This window comes from Lynx rufus, unplaced genomic scaffold (assembly GCF_022079265.1).
Source record: "Lynx rufus isolate CCGP_SWC_20201006 ecotype Redwood Valley unplaced genomic scaffold, mLynRuf1.p SCAF_5, whole genome shotgun sequence".
NCBI lineage: Eukaryota > Metazoa > Chordata > Mammalia > Carnivora > Felidae > Lynx > Lynx rufus.
In genome coordinates, this window is record NW_025814867.1 from 81,989,325 (window position 1) to 82,009,040 (window position 19,716).

At 40.1% G+C, this 19,716-nt stretch overlaps 1 protein-coding gene across 3 annotated transcripts in view; it reads left to right on the top strand.

Annotated features, from left to right (window-relative positions):
- The window catches only part of CCDC50 (coiled-coil domain containing 50), an 81,987-nt gene that overhangs the window by 6,558 nt on the left and 55,713 nt on the right, over positions 1-19,716 (top strand). Inside the window, exon 1 of one of the 3 annotated variants that reach the window (XM_047098802.1) lies at positions 13,978-14,072. The exons of the other annotated variants lie outside the window; for them this stretch is intronic. Coding sequence (XP_046954758.1) covers positions 14,024-14,072 — 49 coding nt within the window. The 5' untranslated portion in view covers positions 13,978-14,023. Of the gene's footprint in view, positions 1-13,977; positions 14,073-19,716 lie in introns of those variants that run through there. 3 annotated transcript variants of the gene reach the window in all.

Consider the following 19,716-nt stretch of genomic DNA (forward strand, 5'->3'; position numbering starts at 1 on the left):
CTCTCCTTCAAAAATAAGTAAAAACATTAATAAAAAATTGTTTTTTTTAAAAAAATAAAAGATTTAAGATCAGAATGCTTGAGATTCCTCTCTTGTAACACACCCCACTGAGTGTGAAAAAACCACCCGGCCCTCTGTGCTCCACCCTATGTGAGTTAGGGCCTAAGGAACTGATGTTAAGTGCTGATGTTCTGCCTACTGCTATTTCTGTGAGTAATAAACTTCATTTGTCTCCAACTCAGGAATCTCATGTTTTCTGCCACAATCCATGAAACTGTGGCAGGCTAACTTATTAGCTTCCTAGTGGAGTAAAATCTCAGACTTTTTCCCAGTTCTTGACATCCAGAAAAAAGTAGTGTTTGGAGTTATAATTTGGTTAAGGTTACAGGAGTCTCCGTCATCCACTATGATCCAAGTGGGTTTTACAGAGGTCAGAGATAAATTGATGAGGAACATTCTGGTAACTAACTTTGCGGCTTAAGTCTTTGATGGTGGCTCCAATCCCTTCAATTACTTTTGAATATTCTATTGCTTCTTATTTTCCATTTTGAGGTAGGGGGAGGGCAGTTGCAAACGCTTCCAGTTGGCACCTCCAGTTGGCTCTTATTCCAAAGGTCAGAGAATCAATGTAAGGGTTCTGTCACCTGTTAAGTGTATCCATCCTTAGTATACATTTGTTGACTCTGGAAATAACCATAGGGTTAGCCTATAGACCCAGTTGGTCAGCTGAGAGACAGACTTGTATCAGAACTGTACTTAAAATTAAATATGTTTAAGTAAAGTTAAAAAAAACAAAAAGCTGCACTTAACACCTGTCCTCTAGAAGATCCCTCTCTCATTAGGGGTCTAATATGGCATTTCAGGCTTCCTACCAGTCAGTTCAAATTGCATATATGTCTTTTAAAAATCACCCAGGACAAAGTGCCTGGGTGGCTCAGTCAGGGAAGCATCGGACTCTTGATTTCCATTCAGGTCATGATCTCATGGTTTGTGAGATGGAGCTCTGCATTGGGCTCTGTGCTGACAGTGTGGAGCTTGCTTGGAATTCTCTCCCTCTCTCTGCTTCTCTCTCTCTCTCTCTCTCTCCCTCTCTCTCTCCAAAAATAAATAAATAAACATTAAAAAAAATCACCCATGACAAGTTGTCTTGTCAAATAGCTGCAAGTCCCTATGGAGAAGATTGGAGGACATTTACCATGTATGGTTACAGGGTTCCAGCCTCTCTTTCACTCGATAGAACCTAGGTCTGTGAGTAGACTTAGATATGGAAACTGAAAGAAGGACTGTAATTTTCCAATGTGGCACTGGATGTCAGACATCCCCCACCCACTTTATATCTCTCCATTATGTATACAAAACAACTGTCCATCTTTGTTAACCCTAGGAAAACCATAAACTATTAGTCATCACCATCCTTCTTTGATGGTCAAGCTCCTCTTACCACCACTCCAGAATTTCTGCATATTTACTTTGCATTTGGCCATTCCAGAATCCCATTCTCTTCATGTGTATTTAATTAGACTAATTTCATAGCATCCTCTCCTACTGACAAAGGAAGTTACCACTGAGCTTTTCAAAGATGCCAATACCTTTCTCAACTGTGCATTTAATATTACCTTAGCAAAGGTAGCATTCTTTGGGCTTTAGGTGGTAATTCTCAAGTGTTGTCATTCCAACATCTCCACTTCCCTGAGCTTTCTGAGAAATTCCTCAGTAATAAAGCATGGACGTTTTGGCATCTTGACTTCATTTAACATAGGCATTATCACTGGCAGGCTTCAAGAAACCACACCAGCAAACTCTCATGCTTTTACTTCCCTACTCAGGTTGTACTAAAGGCTGATTCTGGGTTTCATTCCTGGAGACCATGAGGAATGGTAAGGCATGAATGCTGAGGACACCAGTGGTCATATTACCCAGTCACTGTTTTGCATAGTTTATTACATGGTCTTTAGGTAATGCTGTTTTCTTCTGGCAAGTAGAAAGGACTGATTCTGCTAGCCCTGAGAGATCAGAGAATTTAGGAGGTTCAGAGTCCCAAATATCCTAATTTCTGGCCTCAGGGATCCCCATTTCTTACATTTGTCTTAAGAGACCTATCAATTGGGGTGCCTGGGTGGCTCAGTCGGTTGGGCGGCCAACTTCGGCTCAGGTCAAGATCTCACGGTCCGTGAGTTCGAGCCCCGTGTCGGGCTCTGTGCTGACAGCTCGGAGCCTGGAGCCTGGAGCCTGTTTCAGATTCTGTGTCTCCCTCTCTCTGACCCTCCCCCATTCATGCTCTGTCTCTCTCTGTCTCAAAAATAAATAAACGTTAAAAAAAAAATAAAAAAAAAGAGACCTATCAAGTCTGCATTTACTTCTTTTTTTGCAGCTCTTGCAACTTTATAATTAGAAATGCCTCTGTACCAATGAAGTGTAATAGCCACTTGACCTCTTAATGCCTTTTCTTATAACTACACTTCATTCCACTTAACCAAAGGTGAAAGCTTGAATAATTGTAATTCCATTGTAGGCCAGAAAGTTTTGCCACTCCAGTTAACAATAGCAAGGGAATAAGTTGCTTTGGTTCCAGAACATGAGTTATCTAACCCCAAAATCTCATCTTGGGGATTGGCTTTTCTTTTATTGTTTGTTTGTTTGTTTGTTTGTTTAGAAAGAGAGAGGGAGAGAGAGAATCCCAAGCAGGTTCAATGCTGTCATCATAGAGCCTGATGCCGGGCCTGATCTCAGGAACGGTGAGATCATGACCTGAGCTGAAATCAAGTCTGATGCTCAACTGACTGAGCCACTGAGGTATCCCAGAGGATTGGCTTTTGAAGGCCACTTTTTGTATCCATTACGTTTGCCTGGGGCCATTAGGAAACAGAACTTTTGACAAAACTTACTATACAACGCTTTTTCAGGAAGTGTGAGGGCATCAAGAGTAAAGAGAAAAGGAAAATAAAGCAGAAATAAGATAAAACAAATACAAGGTGTTTTCTTTGCATGTCACATTTTAACAGAAAGTGAAGGGTCATAGGTTACCTGTGTATTTAACATTAAAAACTGTCAGTATTCTAAAATGCTTATAAAATTTCATACAGAACTAACGTATGAGTTCCAGATCCTTCAGTTGTTGAGAAGACTGAACTATTTTTATAGAAAAATCAATTAAATGCATATACAGTATATATGTTTGTTCCTGTAGTCTCTATTCCATTGAATTATTTCCTTATGCCAACACTACACTGTCTTGATTACTGTAGTTTTATACTAAGAGTTTGAAAGTGTGAGTCCACAAATGTTGCTCAGTTTCAAAACTGTTTTGACTAGTGTAACCATTTTCATTTCTATATGAGATTTAGAAACACAGCTTGTCAATTTCTACGAAAAAAATGTTGGGATTTCAGATAGAGTTTCATGACATCTGTACATCAATTTTGAGAAAAATGGCCTCTTAATATATTAATTCTTCTAATCCATGAACACAGAACCATTCTCTACTATAGATCATCCTCAATTTCTATGAGCAATGGTTTCTGCTATTCAGACTGGAAGTCTCACATAGAGTTGTTAAACTCATTTCTAAGAATTTTATATATCTTGATGCTATAGTAAATGGATTTTAAAAATTTGTATTCTCCAATTGTTGCTAATATATAGAAATGCAATAGATTTTTATGTATTGACCTTATACTCTGTACCTTTGCTAATTTTATAATTTCAAATAGTTGCTTTGAATATCTTAGGGTTTTCTATAAACATATAACATATAACATATAAAATAACATATAAAATTCATATAACATATAAAATTACTTCTTTTCCAGACTAAGTGTACTTTATTTTCTTTCCTTCTTATTGCCTTGTGGAATATTGCACAGTAAGATGTTGAATAAAAGTAAAGAGAGCTCATATCCTATCATTGTTCCCAATCTTGGAAGGAAACAGTACAATATTTCACCAATCTGCGTGTTTTTTGTGATACATTTTATGATATTGAGGAATATTCCTTCAATTTCTGGCCTTCTGAGAGTTTTTTTTTATTATAAATCAATGCTGCATTTTGTCAAAACTCTTTTTGATATCCGTTGAGATGATTAAGATGTTGAATCCATTGACTGATTGTTGAATGCTAAATTGATTTTGCATTCACAGTCCTAGGAATAACTTCAATTGGTGTTCATGTGTTATTCCTTTTGTATATTTCTGATTTTTATTTACTAATATCTTGTGGAGGATTTTTGCATCCATTTTCATAAGGGATGTTGGTCTATACTGTTCTTTTCATATCTCTGTCAGGTTTTGTATTTGGGGCTGTACTGTACACATAAATAAATTGGGTCATGTTCTTTCCTAATTTATCTGTGTCTTTCACACGTCAACTTTACAGCAATTTAATTTCATTTATCTACCCGTTTGTACTTTTGTTGTCATGAATTTTACTTCTGCATACTTTCTAAACACTAACTTACAATTTTATTTTTCGTTTTAAACAAATTATCTTTTAGGAAAATAAAGTGAAAAGATAAAAAGCTAGACATTTGAAAACTTATCCTTATATTTATAGTTTTTTTTTCAACGTTTTTATTTATTTTTGGGACAGAGAGAGACAGAGCATGAACGGGGGAGGGGCAGAGAGAGAGGGAGACACAGAATCGGAAACAGGCTCCAGGCTCCGAGCCATCAGCCCAGAGCCCAACGCGGGGCTCAAACTCACGGACGGCGAGATCGTGACCTGGCTAAAGTCGGACGCTTAACCGACTGCGCCACCCAGGCGCCCTGAAAACTTATCCTTATATTTAGACTTTTCTGTCTTTAAGTCTGAAATTCCATTTGCTATCCTTTCCTTCAGCCTCTTGAACTTCCTTTCGTATTTCTCATAATTTAGGTTTGGTGGTTACAAATTTTCTGAGTGTTCATTTATTAGAAAATAACTTTGTTTTATTTTTATTTTTGAAGGACTATTTTGTTACATATTGAATACTGATTTGATTGATTATTCTCTCAAGTATTTCCTTCTCATTCTCCCTCTGCTGCATCTCTAAGTCTATGTATTATAAACAGAATGATATACCCAAAGTACCTGAAGATCTTCTTTTAAAAATCTATTTTTTGGGGCACCTGGGTGGCTTAGTCAGTTGAGCGTCTGACTTTGGCTTATCATGATCTCACAGTTCACGGTTCATGAGTTCAAGCCCCTTGTTGGGCTCTGTGCTGACAGCTCAGAGCCTAGAGCCTGCTTCGGATTCTGTGTCTCCCTCTCTCTCTGCCCCCTCTCCATCTTGCACTCTGTCTCTGTCTCTGTCTCTCTCAAAAATAAATATTTAAAAACATTTTTTTTTAAATAAAAATCTATTTTCTGGGGGCAATTAAGCATCTTTAAAATTAAGCTCAGTTAAGCATCCGACTCTTGATATCAGCTCAGGTCATGGTCTCATGAACTGTGAGATGGAGCCCCGAATGGGTCTCTGCACTGACAGCATGGAGCTAGATTGGAATTTTCTTTGTCCCTCTCTCTCTGCCCCTCCCCAGTCCGTGCTCTCTCTGGCTCTCAAAATAAATACATAAACTTAAAAAAAATCTATTTTCTGTTTTTTTTTTCATATTAAATCATTTTTATTGATCGGTCCTCCAGTTCAGAGTCTTTATTCTACCATCTTCATTCTATTAGTAAGCCTATCCAGTGTTTTCTTTTTCACTTCAGATATTATATATTTTACTTTTAGAATTTTGACTTATTTTCAGGCCTTACCTGCTAAATTTCTACACTTTTTCACTGATTTTTGTACAGTTTCTACTATCTCCTGAGATTCCTCAGCTATTCATTCCTTATGACCATACATTTTGCTTTAAATCCTTGAAAACACTTATAATAATTGATACTAAGAGCCTCATTGTATCCTGGCCTATTCCAATATCTGGGCCATCTTGGTGTCTGTGACCACTGATGGCTTTTGTTCTTAATTATTCACCACATTTTCCTACTCTTTTTCAGGTCTAGTAATTTAAAAAATGTTTATTTTTTTAATGTTTATTTTTGAGAGACAGAGTGCAAGCGGGGAAGGAACAGAGAGAGAGGGACACACAGAATCTGAAGCAGGCTCCAGGCTATGAGCTGTCAGCACAAAGCCCGACGTGGAGCTCGAACTCACCAACGGTGGGATCATGACCTGAGCTGAAGTCAGATGCTTAACTGACTGAGACACCCAGTTGCCCCTCAGGTCTAGTCATTTTTGGTAGATAATTTTTTTTCTGGACACTTTTAAAGACACATTTTACATTTATTTATTTTTGAGAAACAGAGTGAGACAAAGCGTGAGCGGGAGAGGCGCAGAGAGAGAAGGAGACACAGAATCTGAAGCAGTCTCCAGGCTCTGAGCTGTCAGCACAGAGCCCAACATGGGGCTCGAACCCACAAACCATGAGATCATGACCTGAGCCAAAGTCGGATGCTCAACCGACTGAGCCACCAAGTTACCCCTAAAGACATATTTTAAATCTAATTTGGTTAGATTGCTTTTTTTTTTTTTTCTATCAATTGTTAACTTTTGCCCTGGCAGACAGTTATTTACTAGAAACTCTGTTTCCTTCTGTCAAGGGTTGGTTTCAGACTTTGTTAGATAAGCTAAAGAGTAGCCTTTCCAAGTAGGCTATCCTTTTAACTTATGGCCTCTTCAGTATCTTATCTGAACAGTAGAGGTGTTAATGAGGTCTCAAGCTAAGTGGGTCTTTAATCAGACATTTCTAGGATCTAGTGACCTCTTGACTTGCCATTCCATTCTCTATTCTATGAATGCTGCTCTCTGTTAGGTCTCATAGAGTTTCATCTTGCATATGTGCGGGCTTTGGCCAAGCGCTTGGGACTCCTATGTGAAGCGACCTCTTCAGTACCCCCCCCCACACGTTTTAACTATGTCAGCAGCCCTGTGCTCAATTCTGTGCCTCCCCAGAGAGACTCTGCTTGGATTATACCTCCTTTATAAATGTTAGAAAATTGTACCAAAATACAGAGTTGGCTAGAGACTGGGAGCCTCACTTCATGTGTCTATCTTTCCTTAGGGATCATACTACCTACTGCCCAGTATTTGACAAGTTGCCACATATGTTTTCTTTAGCTGTATAGTTGTTTATGGAAGGAGATGTGTTTAGAACTGTTCATTCTATCCTAACCAGAAATGCAAGCCTAAATAGGTTTTTAAATTTTGAGTTATGAAATACATATTTCTTATATAAAGAAAAAAAGGGGGGAAATAATACCATACCCAGATCCAAGGTCAAAATTTTCCATATTTGTCTCAGATACATGGCCTTTTCTCAAAGTATTGAATCTTCACAGATATAGTTGAAGCACACTCTTTTGGCTATCTTTGAATACATAATATACCACACTATTGCTTATTAGCTTTAACCAAGAACATTCATTTTTTAATATCCTTTTTTTTAATGTTTATTTTGAGGGATTGAGGCAGAGAATGAGTGGGGGATGGGCAGAGACAGAGAGAGCTGAGCTGTCAGCACAGAGCCCGACGCAGGGCTCAAACTCCTGAACTGTGAGATCATGACCTGAGCCGAAGTCAGATACTTAACTGACTGAGCCACCCAGCTGCCCCACATTTGTTTAATATTCTAAAAACTGGGCAAGATCAGTGAGGACGTGGTCCACATGGCTTTAACTCAAATGTCTCAACTGGGTTTTGGAGAAGATGCTTGGCTATCATCTTGGTGTTGGCTGTCAGTTGGGAGCTCCACTTGAGATGTTGGCTGCGAGTCTCTGTTCCCTTTCACATAGTAACTAGTGAGTTTCTCACAACATGGAGATATTAAGACAGTCAGATTTCTTACAAGTCTGCTGGCCTCTTTCAGAGAATAAAAGCAGAAGTTGCCTAGTCTATTTAGTGCCAGGGCTTACAAGTCTCAGAATGTTACTTCTGTTGCATTTTATTGATCAATGTCATGACAAGTCCAGCCCAGATTCAATAGGAGGAGAATTAGACTCCACACTCTGATGGTGGATTACAATGTCATTTTTCAGGAAGGTGTATGGGTAGGAAAGGATGTTGTGGTCAGTCTTGCAGATATAACATATAGCACATTTTCCTGACATCCCCTAGTTCTTTCCCTCAGGGGTAGTCACTGTAATTGATATGTATTCTTCTCATTCGTATTTTTATACTGTTTGTACAGCTCTCTGAAGCACTGAATGCCTTTCATACATCAAGCATTCTCCACATAGAGCCAAGCAAAATATTGAGGAATTTTCACAAATGTGTTATAGACCAGGGATTCCCTAGATTTCTTTACCTAAGAATCTACTAAGGCCATCACATTGTCGACAGCTTGAGCTGGACAGATTCATTTTTTTTTTCCTTCTCCCAATTAGAATTTATGGTCCTGCCCTTCTGGTTACAGGTATCATAGGAAAAAAATCACATGTAGAAAAAGTTTCCTAAATTTTGGGTCTCCTATAGAAAAACTGACAGTATGGGTCATCCTATTAAGGTAGATTCCAGTTCTTTCCAGGTTGCAGCTCTCCTTTTAATTAAGACTTTTTTCCATACGTAATCTTTGTTGTTGTTGTTAACCTTTGGTTAAAAAAAAAAAAACCCAGTCAAAAAAAGTTATATTAGTGATTACTTTGTTAACCTTAAAAATAAAATAGCCAGTTATTTTATCAGCAAAATGGGTTTACTCAGGAATGCAGAGAATTACAACTTAGGACATGCAAGCTATGGTAAAACCATAGGCAAATCCCACATACAAAAGAGGGACGTTGTTTTATGGAGAAGCAAGAAATTGGGAGGGGTTGTTTTAAATGAAAGCCTATTGCAGAAAAACAAAAGAGTTTAGGGTTATGATGGTTTCTCATTGGCTGAGTTGCAAGGGTAGTTAATTTCTTGTGGGAAATGCAATGCACAGCTTTCTCTGTCAGGCCTATAACCGATGATTCTTTCTTGCTGACTATGCTTCTGTTGGGGTCTGTAATTGACAATTCTTCCTATAATTGACATTTGAATGATGGGGCTCCCCTTTTTGTGTTCCCCCTTCTGACCTTCCCACTACATTTTAGTGAGGTTTCTCTTTATTAATTTTCACAATTTGTAAATGCATTTACACAACTGTACTTGTGTTCATTAAAAAACTAGAAATATACTTTATGAGAGAGTTATAGTTTATGCAGTTTGTACTTAATTGATGATGTATATGAATTTGTACTTCAGTATACTAAGCCCAGAGGTTAGGTACCTTTTACCACAGCCCATACTACTGAATTTTGCTTTCTTGCTGTTGGCTCATGCTTCTCCTTATGCTATGCATTCATCAGTACTTGGGCCAATATGCTTAATATCCCTGCATGTGAAAACTGTCAACATCCTACCCTAGTCCCTGCCAAGTCTTCTGGGTGAGATTCTGTTGCCCTGGCTCCATATAGACTCACTGTCATCATTGTTGCTTGCCTGCACTCTCATGGAAGTCATGGAAACATCTCCTAAATGACAGTCCATAGTTGTTTTTTTTCTTTTTTTCCATCTTAGAAATATATTTATCTTTAATAAATAAATGACCTTTAAAAAATAGGCTTCAGGACATGATAGTATAAGCTAAAGCTTCCTCTTGGCAAAGCAAGATTAGTCCTGGTTGTTTCTCTAACAAATTTTTAATTATGTCTACAATGTATTAAGGTCTAGGTTTTTCTTAAAGTTCATTTCTGAAAAACACATTTTTTTCTTAAAAATTTTACTTTTTAAAAGATATTGCTTGATCAGCATAGTCATGATCTGCATTAATAATTCTTTACCAATTGCTTTATCCAAAAATTTATTCAATACACATTTTATGAGCAGACACTGTGTGCCAACACTGTTCTATGTACTAAGGATACAGTAATGATTTATATAGACAAAGTTCCAATTCTCTTGGTAGATTGGACTGACAAAATAAACAAACATTTAAACATATAATATCTGCAGAAATTACTGACTTGGAGAGAGAAAAAGAAAAGAGTGGGCAACATATGGAATGGCAGGGATTAGATGACTATTTTAGATAAAGTCAGGGAAGTGTCTCTGAGAAAATGGCACTTGAGCAGATACCTGAATAAAAATGGAGGAGCACATCATGCAGGTATTTGTCAGGGGGTGGGGCAAGGGTAGGGGGCTTTCCAGGAAAAGAGATCAGTTAAGTGAAAAGGCCCGTGGGAGATAATGAAATAAGCAAAAAACAAAAATGAAAAGAACAACAAAACAAAAAAACAACCCCCAAAACAAAACAGAACAAAAACATTTCAAGAAGGAAGGTACAATCATATCTATTAAACAGTAACAACTGGTTTATTGTGAAGGGCTGAAAACTGAATTCAGGATTTGGCAACATGAATGTCATTGTTAATGTGATAAAAAAAAATTTGGTTTTTTTGGAGTGACGGGCCTAAAAAGTATGGTTGGAATGGGTTCAAGAAAGTATGCGAAGCAGCAAGAGGAGATCATTGGAGTAGATAAATATTTCAAAGAGGTTTGTTGTGAACAGGTAAGGGAAAACAGTATATAATAGATGGAATTTTAGGTCAAAGTGTATGGGGTTGTTTTGATAATGTCCATCTTTTGATAAATTCCATCTTTTAAAAAATTGTTATTTATTTTGAGAGAGAGAGAGTGCGTGTGAGCGAGGGAGGGGCAGAGAGAGAGAGAGAGAGAGAATCCCAAATAGGCTCTGCACTGTCAGCGCAGAGCCGGACATGGGGCTTGAACCCAGGAACCGTGAGATCACGACCTGAGCCGAAATCAAGAGTTGGACATATAACTGAGCCACCCAGGCACCCTTCCTTTAGCCTTCCTTTAACTTAGGATTCTTATTGACAATACAATTGGATAACTATATTCATTATTTATTTAACAAATATCTATCGAGTGCCTCTTATGTTCCAGGCACTATTCTAGGCATTAGGGAAAGTAGTGAATAAAACAGGTGAAAAATCCCTGCTCTCGTAAAGTTCACCAACTAGTACCACTTGAGGTTGTCTTTTGAATGTTTTAGTTTTCTGACACAACCAAACTCTCCCCAGTCCAATCCACCTGTTCTGTTATTCCCAAGTCAATGCTCTTCACATAGAAAATGTATCATATAACTCTCCATTTACAACAATCTACTCAATTTGTGGTTTGATACTATCTTATAAGTAAATCCTTATTTCTCCTTGTGGCATTTGAGTTGCAATTCAGCCCTGAATTGCTTGTTTGAGATATTCTTAAAATCAGGGATTTGTACCTCCTCTGGGAAGCCTATCTTTTGGTTCTTTTTACTGCAAAATTGACATTTCAGGACATTAAAATACATCAACTAGCTACACAAACTCACTATACATTCATTTCCTTTTAAATAGTTAAAAGATATTTAGACATTTCAGTCCTGTGTTGGAAGGTGCTGATCCTGTAACCCTGAGCTCTAACTGCTCAGGTTGGGGGTAGATACAGAATAAGGGTGGAGCTGGGGAAGGATAGCCTAACTCTTGGGGGATTTGCAAGGTCATCCGGTCCAGCACCTAAAAGGGGTTTCTGGTCCATTTCTTTGTTGAAAAATCAGGCAGCTGATTTCCTAAACAATAGGCATGACTTTGTATATATGTATATGTTTTTCTCTATGGCAGAAATATGGATGTTTTCAAGGAAAACAAAGCAGTGACCCTTTGGCATATCTTACCATATTATATGGAGTTTAGGCAGAAAGCAGAAGCCCCACTCAAAATGGTTTAACTGAAAAGAATATAATGAAGGGACTATGACAGAGTTGTGGGTATGGTTAAGAGGACTACTAATATGGGAAGCCTTTACAACCCTAGGCAGTTGAAGAAAATGGTATTATTAGAGACCCATGAGAGCTGGAGCCATGGAAAAAAGGCTTTGAGACAGGCATTGTAGACAGAAGGCCAGGGTATGGCCAAAACTTTGGCCTAGTACAAGGGGGAGGGGTGTGTAATTCATACGCTGGTATTTTTCTCTTCCCTTCTTTTGATCTTCTGCCAGTGCTTCTCCCATCGGTCCAACTCAACAGGAAGCACAAGGCAAGGAGGTCCTGGTAATGTATTCAAAAATGTCAGCTCCCAGGGCAGAGCATATCCAAGAAGTAGAGACAATGGATTTGGAGAGGGAAACCAAAAATATCTACTATAAATATTTTCTATGACCACAAGAATTAAAAAAAGTCAGTAGATGGCAGGGAACTTAAAAATCACCATAAAAGTAACTTTCTAATATTATTTCCTTCCTATTCAAACATTTAACTTACTAAGTGTTCTTTCTGCCTAGTACCCCGATCCGCAAACGTTTTCTGGAAAGGGTCCAATAATAGTAAATATTTTAGACTTTGAGACCTTAGGGGCAAAATTTAAAGTATTACATTGTATTTATGTAACCACTTAAAATATAATCATTTACGGATCTAAAATGCAGTCATTAAAATCCAGTGGGCTGGATTTCGCTTGTAAGCCATAGTTTCCCACCCTCTGACCTAAAAAGTCTTCTAAATTTTTGCTAGTCTAAATCTGCCTATTTTTTTAAATGTCGATTCCAAATAAAACCTCCATATGGCCTGTAATACTGGGACTCTTTGAGTTATGAATGACAGGAAGTCAATTTTTACAAGCTGAAGAGAGTAAAATTACTAGCTTAAATTTGAGAGGATGCTGGAGGTAGATCCCAGAATCCAGGAACTGCCTGAACCCCAGCTACTCCAGGGACCTGGTTTGCTATTGTAGTTATCAGAACAAGCCCTTTTTATCTCTCTTTTATCTTTGCTCAGTCTACAGTTTGGTTTCATTGTTTATTAGTAAGGGCAAGGCTTCCCCATAGGAAACGGAAAGTACCTGTCCCTCTTCAGGCAATAATCCCAGGCAAGTATTCTTGACCTGTATTGGTCACACACCCATCCTTAGAAGAACGTGTGTGGGTGGGTGGGGTGGGAAGGGTGGTGGTGGTAGAGAGGTTCTATGATTGCACAAGCTCAGGAGAGGAGCCCACTGCGGAGGAGGGTTTCCCAAAGGGAGGGAGAATTCTGTTGCCAGGAGATACAGATTTCTATTTTTGGGAGATAAAAATGTCACAATTATAGTACAATATGTGACATGCCATAAGAGAGATAATGTTTGAAACACACTTCATCACCCCCAGTACCTAACATCACATTTGGTAGACATTCATGCGTTTTTGATGAATGGATGACTCAGTTCCCCCAGCTGGTTGTGAACGCCCTCGTTTCTAAACTGGCCTAGATATCAGCTGTCGTCTAGTTCTGTAGGTTGTATTAGAGGTTTTCCGTCTCCGTATGTTATTTTTCCTCTAATTCGGAGGCAAAGCATGCCTGAGACAGAGCCAGGCAACAGGAAATCTCAGCCCAGGAACCAGAGCACAGAATGCTGTATATGCCGGTGACAATACCGATTACGTTCTGGGTGACCCATGTGGCCTTTTTGTTGAGGCCTTCAGAAGGACACAAAGGCCCCACCGACAGACGCGACCCTCCGTGGGGAGGGAGGCAGGGCCCCGGGGGCGGGGGCACAGCGGGGGCCCCAGCCTCGGGGGCGTCACAAGGCACAAAGGAGACAGCAGGGAGGCGGCCGCCGGCGCCTATCTTCGCTCGCCAGCCACTAGCAGTTGCGGTTACAGACCTGCAGCTCCCCCCTCCCCCACCCCCTCCCCACCCAGGCCCGCCCGCCTTTCTGTCTCCTCTCTCCCTCCGTACTGGACGGCCCGGGTCCATTTCCGGGCTCCGGATATTTGGTATTGATCGGGGCCGGGGGCGCGGGAGCAGGTGGCTGCGGCGGGGCAGCTGGGCCGCCAGCCTGGGGCGCCGGGACCGGCCTCCCGCCGCCTTTGTCGCCAGCCCTTACGAGGCGGCCGCTCCTCCCCCAGGTCGGCGCGCGCTGCCGGCCGGACTTTGCGCCGCGTCGGGCGCTGCTGCTGCGCGCGGGGCCGCGCTTGGGGCCGGCGGCGGCGGCGGGGAAGCGGGCGGGGAAGCGGGCGGCGAGGGGCGGCCGGGACCCCGGCCCAACATGGCTGAAGTTGGCATCGACCAGTCCAAGCTGCCGGGAGTCAAGGAAGGTAGGGGCCGGGGTGCGAGTCGCGTGGGGCCCCTCCCCTCTCCCAGCCCCTCTCTCTCCGGGCGGGGACGTCGTCCTTTCGGTCCCCGCGGCCCTCGTCCCTCCTCCCACCGCGGTGCCCTGGCCCTGGTGTCCTGGTCGGGGACAGAATTGAGTTGAGGCTCTACTGTGGTACCTTGGGCAAGTCCTTACGTTCTGAGCCCTCTTTCTCCTCTGCGAGACGGGGGGAAAGAGGATAGCACCACCCTCAGCAAGTGGTTGTGCAAATTGGTGAACGCTCAAGAGCTGGGTAAATCTGATTTATTTGTGTCCTTAAAAATCAAGGCCCAGCCTAGCTGGCGTGAAGGCTAGGAAGTGGGGAGGGGTTGACATTCAGTTCCTTGTGGAGCCTTTGTTTTGAAACTTGAGTCTTTCCCTCCTTCTCTCTCTCCACTTTTCCTAGTCCAGCGTCTGGCTGGCTGACTTTCCCACCTCCCTCAAGGTTTGAAAGTTTAGTCTTGGCACTGCCCTGCGCGGGCGGACGGATCGAAAGGTCCTATAAGCATTTTCTTAAAAAAAAAGCAGGGGACGAGGAGGAATAGGGGACCAACTGGTGACCTTGATTTTTAAAGGCTCTTTATACTGATGCCCTGAAAAATTATGGCTGATTAGTACTGGACTGGTTTGGTTAGCAGTAGGTAGCCCTTTGACTTCCCTTCCCTGCTCTTGATCGGCTGCTCCAAGATTTAGCATTTTTTGTTGAAATTTTGGGTGCTGGATCACCTTAACCTTTAGTTATCTTTGGCTATTCTTTGGCCCTAGGAAGCGTGGAAATCCCAGAGTGTTATCTGAGCTTGCAAAGGTTATCTTTGTTGTGAATGTCATCTCATCTGAGCATTGTGACTTGTGGTGTCTTGGGAATGTGGAATTGAAAATAAGAATTTTTATTTTCTTGGAACTGCATGTTTCATTGACAACTTGATTTGACTCTGATGGTCTTGTGATTGCCCAGGCCCACCAAGTAAGCTTGACTGCTTTCTTTCCCGGAGAGTTCCAAACACAGAGAGAGTCGCTGGTTTTATAAAGAATTTTTAATGAGGCCTAGCCTGTCCTATTGTTCCTGAAGGGTATTAGAGTTTAGGCTGGAGATTTTTCAACCTTTCAGTTTCCTGCAAAGCTTTGGTAAAGATTTAGGCATTCACATGTAAATGTAATTTTCACTGCACTGTCCCGACTGGTGCCTGAGTGATAGGAAAGGCAGAGCTATACTTTGAAAGTCCTAGTCTCTGAGATTGTCTGGTTGTCTTTAGTCTTTTGAGTATGAGTTTTGTGGGTGTGTATGTGTATATATGTCTGTGTGTTGGATGTTTCTAAAGAAAAAGTGACCCTGTGTAGTGTATAGTGCTTCCTTGGGGTGGGTGATGAGTAGAGTGAGCATTGGAGTTCAAACACAACTCCATGTAAAGTGTTAATCCTACTGTGCTGTGATTTTACCCAGCCCCTTGTATATGTTGATGACCTGGGACAAACTTGAAACTCACTTTCTGTATATGCATTTGTATGACTCTTAGGTCTTCTGGTTTCTAACCAAGACATGAGTGACTTATTTTAATACATTCTTTCTCAGGGGGTTCAACAAACACTTTCCATCTAAAAATGCAAGATGTTTCCATTCCTACCCCCTGGAATTTTAACACATTTGAATTGACTTTCATTTTGCATAGTGTGGTGTTTGGCAATCCAGTTTACATTTCATGGGAAAGTGGTAAAGAAATTTGGTGTGGCTCTTTGATTAAGTTAGAATTAAATATTGATTGATTTTGAAGGTGGTTAGAAATTGTTGAGAAGATCATTGTCTTTGTAAGCATCTGACTTTTCTGGTTCCAAGATTCTCACAGGAAATGATGTATTAGGAACGTCCTAAATAGTGCTGTACTTTTTGCTCTGGGAAGTATTCAGATATAATAAAGTGTATCTTTCTCTAATGTAACTCTTCATTATGGCCTAATAACTCCTTAACAATGTCTTTGAACCCTAATTTAAAGAGAATAAAGCTGGTGCCCATGTTTTGGTAAAACATACACATTGAGATTGTTCTTAGTACTGAAACTTCCAACTCAGTTTGAAAAGTAAATTTAGTGGTAAATTGTTTAATACTCTGCATTGGTTTTTAACCTTTGTTTTTAAAAACCTGTCTCTTCCACTTCTCATTCTAAATTCTGGTAGGTTTATATGCAATTACAATTTGGGTCATGGAGTTGATTTCCAATGTTGTGGGTGCCTGTTGCTTCCCACTGCCTTTTCTTTTGGAGGGGTTGGGGAACCCTGTGACCTTTGTCCTGAACATCTCAACAGAGGTCATGGGTAAAAGCTGACATCAGGGAATATTTTAATATTAACATTTTTTCTTTCCTAGGTTAAAATCCAATGCTTGCTAAAGATATCCATCATTGGGCAGACCTTTAAAAAAATAAAAAAAAAAAAAACAAACAAGACTACAGCAGTGTTTTTACCTTGGGAATCTCTTAAAATAGGGACAAAGGGACACATTTGAGTTCATATGTAGGGAAAAAGAATTAAGTCTAGCTAAATGTCAACACACATTATTTCTGGTTTAAAAGCATGTTTGTAACATATGTACATTTTTTGTAATGGAAATACTGTTGCCAGTGTTTAGGAATAGTCCTTTATTTCTTCTGAAATATTTGAACTTCTACCCAACTATATTTGGAAATAATTCCCAGCCATTATTTTTTAAATCAGATGTGTAACTCAAATACATCATGCAATTTGTGGATATTAGACATAGGTTTAGTCAGGTTCCAACAGTATTTTGTAAGTCTCTTAGTTTAGATCACAGCTGGGAGTTTGTTTTTCTGAAAAGGAAAGTTGTTCATCAGTTGACAAACTTTGATTTTTGGTCAATTTTAGCTTCTTTGCTGAATTTTCTTTCTGAAACAACAGTCCAGACCCCTCACTTTCTTTTTGCTCTCTCCAGTTAGTTTCCCATACCACTACTTAATTGGAGTTGCTCATTTACCATCATAATCTTGTCCTTTCTCCTATCTAACAAACTTTTGACACATAAAGTGTTGGTTTAAGAGCTAATATTCAAAACCATTTCTAGTCCCTTTTAAACTTTTACCAACTCCTTTGTAATTTTATAGCCTTTAGAGTTTTCCCATTTTTAGCCATTTAGCACTATACACCAACTTCCCATCAATTCCCAGTGCCAACCTTCTTTTTTCTTCTCTTACAGCAGTAAGAAATGTATTATGTGTTATGTGTTTGTACTAGTCTTCAGATGGAAATGGAAAGTTGTACCATCTCCAAAGTTGGTTAACTGTGTGTGTGTGCACATCTGAAATCAGTGCACCTAGCGAATTACTCCTTGAAGTAAGGTAGCTGCCTATTCTGAGAGAAAAATCTTCTTTTGTGAAAGATAAAATTTAATACATTTTCAGAAATATGTCTGGAAAGCACTGATTCATTTTAGGTCCAGGACATCCCGGTGGCATAATGAGGTGAATTAGATAAATGGCACAAATCCAGAGTTTTAAGGGGAAAAACACAAAATTAGGTCTGGTGCAATAAGTTAGCCAAATTTTCTCCGGGATCTAAAGCATATCACATGCACACTAGGCAATAACGTGAAGGCAGTGTCTGTGAGATGTACAGCATATGGCTTCAGGGCAAACTGATTTTCTCTTTTCTTCAAAATGCTACAGCACATTTTTTTGTTACTGTTTTTTTAACGAGACAATGGCTGGATCTCCTTGAGTTGGGAGGTTTGTGTGGTATTTATCTTTTTTTTCCCTTTTTTGGCTTCCGGTCTTTGGCATAGCCAGCAAATATGCAGCACATATTTGCATATGTGAGTGAATGAGTGCATGTATTATTAAATTTTTTTTTTTCAACGTTTATTTATTTTTGGGACAGAGAGAGACAGAGCATGAACGGGGGAGGGGCAGAGAGAGAGGGAGACACAGAATCGGAAACAGGCTCCAGGCTCTGAGCCATCAGTCCAGAGCCTGACGCGGGGCTCGAACTCACAGACCGCGAGATCGTGACCTGGCTGAAGTCGGACGCTTAACCGACTGCGCCACCCAGGCGCCCCTGAGTGCATGTATTATTAAATGCTCCCTGTTGGTTCAGGAGTCATATCTCTGGCACAGTAATTCTTTCATATTCCTTCCCATAGTATAAGCACTGAAAGGGCAGGGATCATGCCTTTTAACAACGAGGATCATAGATTACAATGCCAGAATTAAATTTATAAACATTTTTAATCTTTTTTCTGTTTTTAATTTTTTTAACATTTATTCATTTTTGAGAGACAGACAGAGCGTGAGTGGGGGAGGGGCAGAGAGAGAGGGACATACACAATCCAAAGCAGGCTCCAGGCTCTGAGCAAGCAGTCAGCACAGAGCCTGACGCAGGGCTCGAACCCACCGACCATGAGATCATGACCTGGGCCGAAGTCAGATGCTCAACTGACTGAGCCACCCAGGTGCTCCTCTTTTTTAAGTTTATTTATTTTGAGAGAGAGAGAGAGAGAGAGAGCGCACACACACACACACACACACACACACACACACACACGGGGTAGGGGCAGAGAGAAGGGGAGACTGAGAATCCCCAGTAGGCTCTTTGCTGTCAGCACAGAGCCCAATGAAGGGCTTGAACTCACCAATTACGAGACCATGACCCAAGATGAAATCAGGAGTTGAACACTTAATCTACTGAGCCACCCAGGTACCCCTAATCTTTATTTTTGTAATGTTTATTTTTTCATAGGTGCATCTTAAAAATAGAATCCATCCCCAAAAGATATGTATAACCTAAAAAGAAAAAAAAAAGAAAAAAGGAATTCTGTGCTCTTCTATCCTTGGAGATAATCATTATTAAGAATAAAATTTCAGTGAAAACACCTCTAACAAATGCTCTTTTGTGTGTTTGATTTTTATTTGAGTAATAGTTTTAATTTTTTCCTTAAGTGCAAAGCAACATTTCACAATTTGTAAGCTGGAAAGAATCTTTGACACATATTTAAAAAAAATGTTTATCTACTGTGTACTACCTATTGTGCAAGGGTAGTTTCACAATAAAACATGCCCTGTAGTGATGCACGTGGTCTTCACTGTGGTGAACAAGCAGTTGTGTAGAGTTTAGGTGTTGTTGTAAAGAACCCTCTAAATGCATATTGCACCCAAAATGCCTCTCACATAAAGGGAAAAAAAGAATCTTCCAGTTAGTTGCTGTATGCAAAAATGCAATCCTTTCTTAAATGAATGATTTTTTTTTAAATGGATATAGCTGTCATTTGTAAAATAAAGCGTTTTTTCATAAGCAGTTTTTAAACACTAACTTTTTTTTTTTAAAGTATCGGTTCTTGGGGCGCCTGGGTGGCGCAGTCGGTTAAGCGTCCGACTTCAGCCAGGTCACGATCTCGCGGTCTGTGAGTTCGAGCCCCGCGTCAGGCTCTGGGCTGATGGCTCGGAGCCTGGAGCCTGTTTCCGATTCTGTGTCTCCCTCTCTCTCTGCCCCTCCCCCGTTCATGCTCTGTCTCTCTCTGTCCCAAAAATAAATAAACGTTGAAAAAAAAAATTTAAAAAAAGTATCGGTTCTTTTTTTTTTTTTTTTTTTTTTTTTTTTATTTTTGGGAC